Here is a 15,320-nt window from a genome sequence, read left to right as displayed (position 1 = left end):
GCAGCTTTCCTTAAATTTTTTAAGCATGACTGCACTTAGCCATGCTTCCATTCAATATTTTCTAAAAAAAATGTAACACAAAACCTCAGGCTTTTACAAAATAATTTGCAACTTCTTAATGCTTAACTTTACACAGCTTACTCTTTTGCAGTAAGTGGTTGTGTTTAAAAAAAAAAAAATCACTTTTCCTTATTTATCGCAAATTATTTTTGCTGACCTTATTTGTTTATCTGTGAAGCAACCACTGTTTGCAGATAATCTTTGCTTGTTTGTAAAGCCCCAGACTATGAATACTGGACTAACTATTTCAGGGTTTTATATTACTAATCTTTTCCTAAATAATTGAGACAATACAATCCAGTTGTTTTATCATGATGTAACTGCTCTATATACATGATGAAAGGCAGCAGTCCTGATTACTGTATAGCTACAAAGTTCCAATGTCATTTGCCACTTTGTTTCCTTTGATATACCATTGTACCCATATAACTAGCTTGCTGTATTCTAAGTTGTTCTCCATATGCCTGTGTTAATGAGAATAAGTAGAGACCTCTTTCAGACTCAAACCAGGAGCACTGAAAAAAACACATTTTATAAGTTAAAGGCGCTTCATTTAAAATATAACTTATATTTCCACATATAATATACTAATGCATTGTCTAGGAGCCTTGAAGGTTACTAAATTATTGCGAGAAACAAACTTATGAATCCCAAATAGAAAGCCCCAACCAATCAAAGAGGTGCAAACAGATAATGAGAATACAAATCTGAATCTGATACTAAATGGAAAAATATTTAAAATGTAAATATAAAAATATAAAAACAATGCATTCATACAGCCATTATTTGTAGAATACATATTCAATGCTGAGCATATTGGTCATATCCTTGGGATTTCATATAAGAAGCTGAATTTTGCTTCCATTTGTAACAGAGTTTGTTTACTGTCTAAATACAGTTTAACATCTGGTAGGCAACATCTAAGGAATAACCATAAGGGTGATGGATAGGAGCCGTATGACTGCATAAAATACTGTGCCACTGGGCCATTGTGAACATCTTTTAGGTATTCTAGGATCATGACTCTCATTTTCCTGGAGGTTTATCCAATATAATACAAAGGGCAGGGGTATCTACATCTATAAACAACTCCAGTTTGGTGACGATTATAAACAGAATCAGGAAAAGAATGCATGCCCATTGTTTCCTGCTGCTTTCCCAGTATGATCAGATAGCACACCATTTGCAGTACCCAGTGAATTGTTTCAGCAGCTCAGAATGAACAAGGCATTTCATGAAGGAGAAGAAATTGTGGTATGATACTTGTGGAGAGCTTCTTAACACACTGCATAAAACATTGTTACTCAATAAAGTATGCCAGTGTTTTTTTTTTTTTTTTTTAATAATTCTGGCAATCTCCTCAATTTATAGAGAAAACCTTGTGACAAAATCATCACTCCTGTTCCCGACGTAGGGTTTAAGCACACTGTTACCTTGTGTTTCATATTAGTGACCCTGTTAAGTGAGTTCTTAAGGTGTTGAAAACTATATTCCCCCCTCAAGATCAATCTATGGGTAAATGTCATACCCCTTAACATTAATCTATGAGTAAATGTCCGTAGCCTACCTCTAGAAATCCTCATTCTCATCATAGATTTTTCAGACTTTCAAAAACTCCCCATAGGGTAATAAACTGATCAGGTGTTAAGGGTGGGTACTGGAAGCTACCAGAAAGTTCTTGACAGATATGTGCTTCCTGTACAATGAAGTTGCTAACCTACTATTTATCACATGTATGTTAAGACTGAAATAATCAATGGAAGAACATTATATGGTAAAAGTGAACTTGATTTCAGATTTGTTCAGCTTGAACTTGTGAAAGGAAGTTACAAAATGATCCTATGGTACTTTTAGTATAAAAAATAAACCATCTGTACAGAGTGTATAAAACATTACTTGATTTCTGTAATATTCCTCTATGTATAAGCTTGTTTGAAGAAAACCATGAACAGGTTAGTATAAGTAGAAGCAAATCATGTTCCCATTGTGTGCCTTTCAATTTTAGAAAGTAATTGTTGTCAATGTAGAAAATTTATGGTGCAATCAAAAGCTAAGTAGGTCTAACAAAACAATCCTTCACCATGCTGTCTTCCAAAAAAAGAGGAGACAGCCTCTAGGCTCCAAATGTGTTTAATGGATGTATGTAAGCAGTTGTCCACTAACACAAGGAAATAATCATTATCAAACTTATTATTTTTCAGTTTTCTGAAGCAAATATGTGTATCAGGTTCATAATCAATGGCACAGTAGGTAAATGGAGGCTGAGGGAATCAAACCCCAGATTGCAGAAAGCAGTTCATTATCCTTAATTCCTTCACAGATAGCTTAGTCTTCCATTTCTTTGGTTATTCATTTAAGCATCAACAATCTCTTAAGGTGAATTTTGTTAGGTGCTGATATTTGGATACAAAGTTGGAGCAGAGCACTGTAACTATTCCACATTATATTCCTTCTTAGTTTCCTATTTACAAATCACATTTCCTTCTTCTCAGTTTTGAATTTTTTAACTGTTTTTTTCTGTAACCTCATTAATTATTTTGTACTATATGTGAAAGTGCCAGTTAATGGCAGTAACACATTTGAATATGACAATGTTTTCTAGTTTGAATTTATGGCACAAATCACCAAGACATTGGTGGCACTTCCCATTTTATTCAAATTCTGTGCTGATATGATGTTATGAGGTAGTGCCATTTGTGCCAGGGAGAGTAGGGCAGTACATGTGTACATATGCCAGCATAACTAGCTGGAGTTTTGTAAAGAATTTTATGTTATTTAATTATCATGCTGAATTGAACAGATTATTGAGTTAAAAATATATTTGTAAAGTTAATTGTGTTAAAAATGCATCAGCAGTAGGCCCTGCTGGACAGAAAGAATTTATGCATGTATATTAAGATGTATTGTTGTAACTGATCAAATGCGTATGTTTATCAAAGAACCTGGAAGGATGTAAAGTTTGAAATTGTGTTATAGCTTTCAGATGCTGCCACAGGTCTTCTTAGCAAAGATCTGTACCAGTACCAGTACCAGTACCAGTCAGGTGACTGGAGGTGATGTCATCCTCTAGCCAGCATCTGGTTTCTTTGGAACTCTCACAGCAGCACTTTAGAATCTGACAGGAAAGATTTCTGACAGGATATATATCCCATGGGTTTCTATTAACAAATCAAAGAAGCTAAACATCGAACGGCCTTAATATCAGAAATGCCATTCAGTTATGTGCTTTTTGTGAGACTGCAGTACAGTGAAGATCAGAATATTTGCCCTTGCCTCACTGTAGTGTGATCTCGGAGTTGGTATATATAATTAGTGGGGGTTGGTGGGTGCAAACCCCCACAAATGCGACTTCGAGGTCCGGCATTTTCGGTCTTTAGGCCATTTGATGTTTAGTGTCTTTGGTGTTCTAATATAGACCCTATCGCACACATCCACGCAGGCAGAGAGAGACATCATCTGGCTTTTACTGTGGTAAGACACTCGGCACACATCAGCTTGCCGTGGTTTAGTTAGTAGTCAGAGAACAGTAATTCTTTAGCTAGTCAGGGACATTTAGTGAGAATAATTTAGCATTGTTTTCTGCATCTGTGAGAAATAATTCAACTGTGTTATTTTTTATATCTCTGTTGTTGAAGCTGTGTTGTTTATTGTATTCAGTATTCTCCTCTTTCTATTTTATTATTCATCATTAAATATTTTATTACCTTTCATTGTGGCTGGTCCTTGAGACAATACTTTTAACATATTGAGAGTACTTATTCTTATTTTAGTGACACTATGGCTGTTCCTAAAAGCCTTGCTGCTTTGGTCACACCCTACCATTTGTATTAGTATTAATTTTGCACAGCATAATTGTGTGCCCTTTATAAGTGCCTTAGGGTAGCTTACTGGTGGTAGTGTAATTATCTCAGAGTCTGGGCAGAAAGCGGCACAGCTACTAAATCTGTGCCAGCTTATCCCAGGTGTGGATGTGTATGTGAAACTCAAATATCCAAGTGTGTGTGTGTCAGCTACTGGGAACAGGTACAAATCTCCAAAGTGGTCAGTGTGAAGTTTTGTGTAGGTCTAGCCCCAGGTCCGGAACATGCTCCCTGTGTGCCCTTAAGGGAAATTGTGCTTGGTGCATTGAGCTGCATCTGAAAATACTATAGCCCTTAGTGACCGTCCCTCACTGGTGTCAGTGGTAAGGACTGAGTCTCCTATGATTGCTAGCCCTGAGTAGACACCCATCACAGCTACCATATGTTTTCTATTTTGCTTTTTGTTATTTATCAAAATTTGAAAACAGGGTTGCAACTGTTTATACTGGTAAGTACAGTTTGATGTAGTCTAACCTAGTCTTGACATTTTTGGTATTTATAATATTTTTCATTCAGGTTACCTTATTAGGATGTCTATATTTTACTGTATTTATTTACAGCTAGTGTGTATCTAGTATATTAAACTCTTTTCAAGTTAGGCAATCAGGGCTTAGTTCCATGTGGAAACTGAGGAGAACTTTCTCTAAGAATTCAAGAAGCACATATAATAGTGTTTGCAAGTAATATTTCTATTGTGTATCTTTGCGGAATCATTGTATACATTTACTCTTTTTTCACATGTTTTGCAATCATTTTGTATTATTAGTCTTATTATTCTTACAAAGACATACATCTGGAGTGGTTCTTCCCAGGCCTCCGCTGAAAATTGGCTTTGTTCCAAGTCAGACTTTCCCAGTAAACAAATGTTAAATAAATAAATAAATAAAATTCTAAAGACACTGCTTGCTGAGTCTTGGAATATGAAAGGGATACAAATATTAATAAACATGAAATATTTATTTCATCATTTTTTTATATATATATATATATATATATATATATATATATATATATATATATATATATATATATATATATATATATGATGCTCAAGTTACTTTTATTGACAAAACCCAGAGAACTACAGAGCAATGGGACAAAAAGAAAAAGTCATATTTATAACATTAACACTTAGTACTCTAGATATATTTTTGTAATCATTATGTCTTTATTGCAAGAAACTGAGTAATAACGAATGACCCAAGGATCGAGTCTATAATCTAAATCTTATGATAATAAAATGTTTAATAAGGTGCAAGATCTTCAAATTACCTTTGACATAGCTGACACCATTAAGTAATGGAGAATTCATAATTCTCCCTATTTGGTCAGCTGTCCAGATACGACGTCAGCTATCCAGATACTACAGAACATTAGGCATTAAGTTACAATAAGGTATGACATTTTGTTTCAGCCATGGTTTATGTACTGTGTATACCCTTTATAATCTTCTAGTTAACAGCAATACTGTCAATGTTGTGCCACTATAAAGAGAAAATAGCTCAAAGGTCTTAGTCTAAGGTTAGAAGGATAGCTCAGTCTACTCAGAACATTGGTCTGAGCCTACTTTCAGCTGCTGAATGCATTCCAATTGTTTCTGAGTGTCTCAGTGATTGATGTAAAGGAATGAAGACATTACCTTCAGTAGATGATTTTTTAAGAAGAGTATATGCCTGAGATAGTTTCCATCCCCACTGTAGTAGCTTAATTTAGAGTAAGACCTGCGTTGGGTGTTTTTTTAATATCAGTGTATATTTTTCAACCTCACCCTGGTAACATTTCCCCTCATTCTTCCCATGATATTGGTACTGCAGCCCTAATTCCAATGCCTAGTGTTGTTAAACACCAAGATGGTTGCCCCTTTTTGGGTAGCAGCTGGAAGATGTGAGCATCATTGCTGAATTTTGTGGCATGATTTTGCCGAGAGTCACAAACTCTGACAATGCACTTATTGTGCCTTAGGAGATTACTACATTCACCCTTCATGGTCTGCATGGGGTACATGAATAAGAATATGGAAGCAGACCTTGCTACAATACACCATAGGTCAGTACCACCCCAAGAAAAAAGCTCGCCCTCTGCTGGTGCAGAGAGGTCTGTGTATCAGCAAATGATGAGGACCTGTTGTCTGTCCCTTCAGTACTGTGAGTATTAGTTCATTACTGGTTAGTGTCAGCAATTCTCTGTATCAGTGGGGCTGGCTGATATCTTTTTGTGAGCTTAAAAATACTATTGTATTTTTACATCATATCTACCAATTTAATTGCAAAGAGTAACTTTAATTTTTAAAATATATTTGCAAAATCTCAAACCAGATAACATCACTAGTGATTTATTATAGTTTATATTACTGAATAGTGGTGGTTTATTCAGAAAGTTAGTGCACTCTATAGTGTGTGGCAAAAAAGTATTAAATTATATATGGGTTTCCACTATTCTATGCACTTTCTGAAGGCTCTTTTGATAAAGCTCCTACTCAGAATGTCAAATGTATTAGTTCTGCATACATTAGTAGGACAAAAACAGCTAAACTCTTCTGTCAGTAGATTAAAACTCTGCTTTAAATTTTCTGTTGTTGTATCTGTAAACATTTTCAGAAAATCATTTCTATGTTGAGAAAAGTGTAGTGAGAAGAAAGATATGCAGTGTCCCATGCTTTGATCCGTCTTTAGACCTCACTGACCATGCAAGTGATTAAACTGTTATGAGGCCTTGGTACGAAGATCAGAAGGTCGGAGATTTAACAATTTTTATTTGCTTAGGTGGAATATAGCACATAGTTAAACAAACATGCATCAGGTTCAAAAACAATGTCACAGCTGCTCAAAAATACATCCTTCCCTTTTTCTTTTAGGTAAACTTTGCTCAGCAGAAGGACGAAATCTCATGACTGAAGAGGAAAATCCTGATGTTCTTTCTGATACTCACTCTATTGACCTTCTAGCACATACCTCAATGGGCTGGGTACAGTCCACAGCAAAGAAGCCTACACAGGTGTCACCAGAAGGTATTAGATTGTTTTCTGTACAATAAATCAGCTACTAATAACAAAAGTATTTTTATCATCTAAAATATGGCTAAAAACCTAAGCTCTGCTTGACATTTTGAACTAAACAAGACCTGTATTAACAGGGCTAATGGTGTTTTAATAGAAAATAGCACTTTAAATTCCATAACCAATATACAGGTAAATGACAAGATACATAATGTCTGTCCTAGTGGCCAAGATACATAATATTTGTCCTAGTGGCCAGTAATGTTAATTTATTCAGGCAAGAGATGGAAGTGTGGGTAAGAGTGAAGGCAGTAAACCTTAGAAGATAAAAACACTAGATTGCAAGTAAGAGTTACATTATCCAAGCAGCAAGCGTGTCCTTGTAAGTAAGTTGAAAATGTCTCAGAAATAAAAAAATGACATAAATGGAACCTAAATAATCAAAAATAGTACTTAATTTTTGTAATGAACTAAGGTGTAACCTAAACAAGCACAGTTTCATAAAAACTTATTTGTAGGATTTAAGATTTAAAGATGCACCTAAATTCACTTGATACTATTAAATTTGTGTAGAATCAAGCAAGCTGTGCAAATGGAAAATGAGTTGGTAACTGTTTTCTAATATTGAAACATCTGTCATCTGATTATGAACTCATGAACTCATGCACACGTCATTCTCGGGCAGTGTTTATTGGTATCTCTTCCGGTACAGTAAAACATTGAACAATTTACTGTAGATATTAATCTGTTTATTCTTTCTAAAATTGGTAATAGCATATACAAATTACTTATGAGAGGGAGACTTTTGGTCTCAAGTTAATGTGGTTCGGCATCATATTATTGCTATTATTAATCACAACTTGACAAATTCTACAAAATATGTATCTGCATGTGCAAAAAATATGCATATCCAGGAAATAGAACACGTGGGTTCATAGATAAGTATTGACTTTATTGACCATTTTAAGTATAGCCATTTCCCCTTTTGTGCTTGAATTAATCTATCACATTTGGTCAGAGATTGCCCTTACCCATCCCGTGGTCAATAATTACATATTACCCCCCATGAGAATAACTGGGATCATACCAGAGATAATTTAAGGGGACCCATGTATGTGATAAAAACATTTAGGAGATGTCTTTATCAATTAATAGTGCAGGGAGCAGTCCTCAGGTAAATTTTCTGTTTCCCATCCATAAATCCAAGTTATTCTTGAATATGTATAGGGATAAACTTTGTTTTATGTGGATGGGGAGTGTGCAAGATATACCCATCCCTCCAAACCTTTCTGCCAAGGTTGCAGAAGAGGTTTAGATCCCTAGATCAAGTATTTCTGATTCCATTTAACTTGATTATGTGCAGTAAATCCATCAGTACTGGGTCAAAGTATGTCTTGCATGCAATACACAGGTCACCTCTTAACAATAGGATACCCAGTATAGTGACAGGGCTTTGAGCTGGTCCATGTCGGACATGTTTTTTAGGCAATGTATTCTTTTAGCAAGGTATCTCTGTGGGCACTTCAGTTGTTGTATATCTGGACAGATAAGTTCCAAAGGAGTCATTGAATTCAATGATTGGCCTAATGAGGATTGAATAAAGTGGGACAATGACATCCCTAGATCTAGGAAAAATCCCTTTATTCATAAGCTGTTCAAAATAGAAGGACTTTTTAACAACGATGGACAGATGTTGGTCAAAAGTTACGTCACTATCCACATAAATTCCAAAACTGCAAACAAGTGGGTCAGCTCTTAGGGGCGTATTGTCAATGTGGTAGTTCCCTGGCCTAGATGACTTCTCAAAAGAGAAAATAATGCATTTCTGACATTTAGTTTCAGTTCATAATTTTAACAGCAGTTAGTTATTTGGGACAAACCCTCCAGCAGGATGGCTAAGTCATTTGGGATTAAATGACTCCTCCTAGCTTGCAGTCATCTGCAGACTTAGTTAGCCAGAGCCCTTTGGTATTGGCCTTTACTTCAGAAAAGTAGATGCTAAACAGGAAAGATCCAACTACAGAACCCTGGGGGCTCCACTAGAGACTGGTCTCTTTGTGGATGTAACTTCTGCTGTTTTGATTTCCTGCATCCTGCATCCTATCTGTGAGCCAGATGGCAATCCAGTGGGATGACAAATGGATTATTTCCAGTTGATTTAGCTTTTCTACTGTGCATGAATTGGACGAAAACTCCAGCCAAGCTAGAACTTCCACTGAGTGACCTCTCAAACCTCTTGTGTCACAGGCACACTGCATATATGCAAGTGACCCTTATGAACTTCAATTGGGAAATGTGTCAAAAGCTTTGTCCAGGTCGATGTATGTGGTGTGTTCCATTTTGCCATCATCCATCACCTTGGTGATCTTTTCAAAAAGTCCACCAGGATGAGTAAGCATTGCCTATGCTTGACAAAACAAGACTGAGGTTCAGAATTTAGAGGTCCACTATGCCTTGATTGATCAGTTCCATGATATGTCTTCCTATGGCTTTACATGGCCAGAAAAAATAAATAAATAAATAACTAAAATGTACTGGCCATGATAAGTGTAAAACTGGGACAGGTCATGTCATGTGAGACAGACAACAAGATGATTACTGAAAGGTTGGGTTGGTGTTTGTCATGGAGGTATCTCATTAAAATGCATTCCATTCAGAAAATGCAGGCATGCCAGAAGACATATTTATCATGGGGACGTTGCATCTGATAAGGCTTGAGACCAGGCAGTAGTTAAAAGTGTTTGATGCTTCCTGACTTATACAGTGAGGCTTAATGACCTAGAAAAAAGATGAACAGTTTAAAAGATAAACACGTCTTATGCAGTTTCATGTCTTTAAATTTCTAAAAAAAATGATGTTTTCCTTAACATTAATCATGATCACCTACAGTGCAGTCATTGCTTTTTATTTCGACTCTGTGTGACGAAACTTAGTCTGTTTCTTTCTTTCTTTTATCTCTGACTCTTCTGTCATTATAATAGCAGTGACAACATGCAGACATTCTAAGAACATGCATATGTTTCATCGGCACAACAGTAAAATGAGGCTCTGTTCAAAAAGACATACTCATGTCAAGACAGAACAGGATGATATGCTGCTACTTGGATTGTAGGAAACATTTTGTTTCTATTTTTATAATTATTATTATATACCTGTAAATAAGTATCATCTGTACTCTTAAGCAGTAGATTGCAAATTTGTTCAAGCATAAACTGCAAACTGTGCCTTTGAGACCATATTTCCTTCTTCCATGAAGCATAAGTAGAAAAAAACATTTTTCTGGTTCTATTAAAAAGATACTCTGCTGGGCCCAATATATAAGCAGCTACAGAAGGTCTTCAGCAGTGTCTGCCCACCCTTTCAGAAGTTCTCTGGGAAATGTATAACATATACAAAAATCCCATTTGTTACCTTAAAGTGAGCAGAAAATAACTTCTGCATTTCTGTAAAGGTACACATGAAGAAGAATTTCTGGTGTCAATGAAGTTTTTATCATTTTCATTGGTATTGCATTCTTCCTGGATTTGCTCCTGTGCATTCAGCACATCGGGCAATAAACAACCTTCAGCCCTCATTGTTTCCATAGCAGGTACACATTTTACAGGATTGGGTTGCTAGCCCAATGCCTAACCATTCTCAAAGGGTGTACTACACACTCACACCTAGGGCCAATTCAGAGTGTCCAGTCCATCTACTGCATGTCTTTGGAATGTGAGAGGAAACTGAAGCACGCAGAGGAAACCCACATGAATGCAGGGGGGACATGCAGACTCCACACACAAGGCACCCCAGTTGGGGATTAAACCAGAGAACCTCTTGCTGTGAGGTAACAAAGCTAACCACTACACCACTGCACCATCCTATTGCATTCTTAGTTTACTGAAAAAAAAGGCATCATCATATATGATATTTGTGCAAATAAACAAATTATACTTCCATTTCATACCACAACAAGTGTTAAACATACCCCGATTAGATGTAAAAGAAACAGGTTGTATATCATTGTGCTTCATGTTTGCTTGAATCTTAGTTGTTATAAATCATGTAAATTTGTCCCTGTGAAGTAAATTTGTATTACGAACCAATGACAAGGATTTACCAAAAATTCAGCAGATAAGATTCACTGTAACTTCAGCATGATCCACAGTCCTTTAGAATAGCTACCTCTCTGATTTGTTAATCTAAGGGCTTAAAAGCAAAAATCAAATCACTTCCACAAGATAATTGAGAGGATGTACATTAGCTTTGCAAAGATCATATCTGTGCAGGTCAGCACTGTGAGATGGGGTATTTTAAGAACTAATACTGTGAACTAATAGTCTGTCTGGAGATTTTTTTTTCTGTGAAGGGCTTTACTTCTACAGCCCCAGTGAAGGAGTCACCCCTTCACTCCACCTATAATCATTTCCAAGGTCATCTTGGGGAAAGGTGGTGCATTTGCTGAGCTCACACTATTATCAGCAGTGAAATGGAAACTGCTTGACATGCCATTATGAAGTCATATGATTAAACTGTGTGCATTTTTATGTAGGGATAATTGAAAATATGGTAATTCAGTCCCATTTCAAATAATAAAGATAATAAAAAATAACAACAATACGAAAAGAACTGAAGAAAGAAAACTCAAACTTTACATGTTGTCAATGATTCTTGCAATAATCAGATAAAAAATAACTGGTTTTGTCATAGGCAAGCCAAGTATTACAGCAAAATTTACAGCAAAACTTATGGGTTTAAAACTGGTTTTAAATGGACTGCTTTTAAATTCTAAATGAAACAGCTTTTGTAAGAGAAAGTGACACAAAATAAGCCTTCCCACTAAAAAATTTAATATTGGCATTTAAATCATCTTAAAATAATTGCACCTTAAATTCTTGGAAATCTCTTTCAGTGGTATAATTTTTTTACCAGTAAAACTGTCTGTACAACTGTTTCAGAACAAGTGGAGTCATGATGAATACACTCATATTTAATTAGTTTTATACTTTTAACATTTTGCAGTGGTAGTGTTGTTGCCTCACAGCAAGAGGTTCTCCCGTTCGATTCTCAGCTAGTGTGCGGGGAGTGCCTTCTGTGTGGAGTCTGCATGTCCTCCCCGCGGGTCGAGTGGCATTCCAAAAGACATGCGTGAATGGGCGTGCCTTCGTTGAAGGTTGGGCATCGAGCTGGCAACTCGGCACCGTGAAAATCTACTGCCAATCATTAGCGGACTGGAGTTTCACTGTGGCGACCCCTAACTGGGAAAAGCCGAAAGACAATAACAACTACATTTTAAACTGGTATCATTAAAAGTAGCCATATCAGTAAATGTTGTCTTAAGTGAACATTAATTTATTTATGTTTGTTTACCAGGGTAGGGTACTGATCAGTACTGACCAATTTAAAGCCCAACCTGGGTTGCATAGATACAGCAGTAAACAAGTAGCACAACACTGGAGAGGGAAGATCATAATACATAGATGGTTCCTTTACACATGGTTGAAGTGAAATTCCTCAAGCATCAATTGAAGAAAAAAATGCTGGGGAACATACTATCAGTCATTGCTTTCTATGGAAAATCATTGTCAGTGAGATTTCTTAGTCTGTGCAGACAATGATTCCCTTATTTTGTGAAATACCTCCATTCCTCAAGTTGGCACAGCCATGGAGTTGCTGTATATATACGTTCTGGAGATGCTGGGGCTTGTTCCTGCAAATATTCCTGAAGTTAATGTTTTTTCATGTTTCTGTGTTTTAAGAATTATTTATGTATTTTTAGGCATTTCTGATGCTCCGAGTTTTGCAGTTTTGTGATCCATAGTAGAACCCATATAGAGATCAAATATACATACTAAACATATACGTTAGCTAAAATGAATGACACTTGAGATATAAAATACATAAAAAATGCAAAAAATTATAATAAATGAAAAAAGAAAGAACAGGAGAAGGGAAGTGACTACTATGTACTGATATTCAAGATGATTCCATTGACATACAACTATATAAATATATATATATATATATATATATATATATATATATATATATATATATATATATATATGGGTCTACTGCTTGTGGTCGAATCACATTTGGTTGAAAATTTTTTCAGGCAGCCCACTTCACTGTAAGCTCATTTGACTGAAAGCTCATTTGGTCGAAGTCCATTTGGTCGAAAATGGAATATAGCCCCTGCCCCACTGCAGTGCGACCCTGGAGTGAGAATATAAAGTTAGGGGGGGTGTGCACATTTTGCAACTAGTTTTTACTGACATTATATGTTTCAATGTAGTTTTAATGGATACACAAGTATATAATAGTGAATACACTGCAATTATTGCAGAATATGTGCCCCCCGCACACCCCCCCAACTTTATATTCTCCCTCCAGGGTCACACTGCAGTGGGGCAGGGGCTATATATCATTTTCAACTAAATGGACTTCGACCAAATGGGTTTTCAGTGAAATGCATTTTTGGTGACGTGGGCTGCCTGAAATCATTTTCGACCAAATGTAATTCGAACAAAAGCAGTAGAGCCATATGAAGATATATATATATATATATATATATATATATATATATATATATATATATATATATATATATATATATATAATTACAAAGAGAACAATACTTCTGGTGAAAAATAAAATCTTTCAACAGTAAGAATTTCCATGGATGCAGGAAAAGGGTACCATAAACTTGTGTAATATAATGTATTAAACTAAAAAAATTATATAGTAAGCATTTTCATCTGGTAAATGAGTTTATATAGAGAAAAAAACATTTGTTGGTTTTTTGTGTTACTTTAATAAATAAATAATTAAATAAATTCAATTTCTTTTTATGTAATTTATGCTTTCCTGTTCTAAATATCCCACCTCCAGTTCCCTTATCTAAGTACAATGTTTAATATTTTAGTTACAGTCTGTTTAGATTTTGATTTCCATTTTCAAGTAATTGTTTTTTGGGAGCCAATAACGTTAAACTTAGTAAGGTCGTACTGTGTCTAGACAATTCAGATCTCCTATCCCCAGCTCAAAAAAATAACTTCTTTAGTTACAGTAATTTCTGACAAAGTAAAAGGCAGGGATTTTTTAAAATTTGACAACTCATTGCATTCCCCAAAATAGTTCTCAATTATCTCTTTCTTTCCCATTATGCCTCCAGCATTTGTTTTCTACCTGAGGAATACATTCTCTGAAGTCTGCTGCTTGGGATATAAAAATATCTGTACAAATATTTCCATGCAAAAGTCCTTAACCTTCTGAGCTTTGTTGTGTATGTTATAGCCATACAAATGTTCTCCTGTCATTCCTCTGTAAACTGCCTTTCCCTTCTCTTTTCTCCATTGTTTCTAACCTCTTACGATTTTTATAGTTATCATGCAATGTTTTATATGCTGCAAATTCTATACTAGATTCAACTAAAATATCTTCCAGAGCTGGTCTTTTACTTAACACTCCCGTTTCTATTTTTCTTGTCTACTACCAATCATTGCTAGGGAAGGCAGTCTCTTAGTGTCTAACCTGTAGTTCAAACTTCTATGGATCATCAGAATGAAAGCAGATGAAGGACATGGCCTCAATGAGAGGGTTACTCTGAAACCCTTTCTAGTCAGTCATCATCTTAAGCATTAGCAGTTATTTATTGCTATACCTTTGACTTTTTCATGTTTCTTGGTGTTAGTAGGAATATGTATTTTTAGAAGTTTTTCAGTAGTTTCATACACTTGAAATGTTTTTATTACATGCTGTTTTTTATATGCTCTTGTATTTTTAAATATTTATATGCTATTTGCCATCTGAAATGTTAATAACAGTTATAATCTATTACTACATCCATTTTAATGTCAATGTTGAATTTTGAAGTCTTAATTTTCACAATACAAGTTTCTGACTTTTTATCTATTTAGAAGTTTCTGACTTTTTATAGTTATGTATTCGTACAAAGGCTTTCATTGGTTAACTGTTTAATTGATAAGTGTTTAAATACAGAAGTGATGAAGTGTTTTATTAAAGTCTGAAGAAGCGTCCAGAGTAGACGTGAAAGCGCTAACAACCCATGGAATAAAGTTCTTTTGCTGTTCAAGTATAAAAATTTTTTATTGATTTTTGCTTTTTTGGTTGATGGTTGGCTTCGATAGTCGTGGAGTACCTGCACCTTGATATTGACAAACTTCTATTTAGCTTCATCCCAATGTGTTCCCTTTCCATCCCTAGTTATTTGCTCCTAGTGCCTTAGTTCCTTTGCTGAATGGCATTTTATTTTTCTGATTGAAAGTTCATTGTTATTTCAGCTACATTTGTAGGAGAAACTATTGATATGATCAAAGGATCTTTCTGAGGTCAATAAAGGTTGCAGTAGTGCAAAGGCCAATTTCTACATTTTAAAAAAAGGAAATGAATAGTGAGGAATAAAG

The 15,320-nt window shown here is 35.4% G+C and overlaps 1 protein-coding gene across 1 annotated transcript in view; it reads left to right on the top strand.

Annotated features, from left to right (window-relative positions):
• LOC122797762 (serine/threonine-protein phosphatase 6 regulatory ankyrin repeat subunit A-like) overlaps positions 1-15,320 on the top strand; it is a 2,341,865-nt gene that overhangs the window by 2,216,986 nt on the left and 109,559 nt on the right. Inside the window, exon 27 of the mRNA XM_044066284.1 lies at positions 6,775-6,927. Coding sequence (XP_043922219.1) covers positions 6,775-6,927 — 153 coding nt within the window. The remainder of the gene's footprint in view (positions 1-6,774; positions 6,928-15,320) is intronic.

Source organism: Protopterus annectens, chromosome 3.part1 (genome assembly GCF_019279795.1).
Source record: "Protopterus annectens isolate FY-2018-M chromosome 3.part1, PAN1.0, whole genome shotgun sequence".
NCBI lineage: Eukaryota > Metazoa > Chordata > Ceratodontiformes > Protopteridae > Protopterus > Protopterus annectens.
Note: the sequence above shows the minus strand (reverse complement) of the source record. Positions and strands in the feature narration are given on the sequence as shown.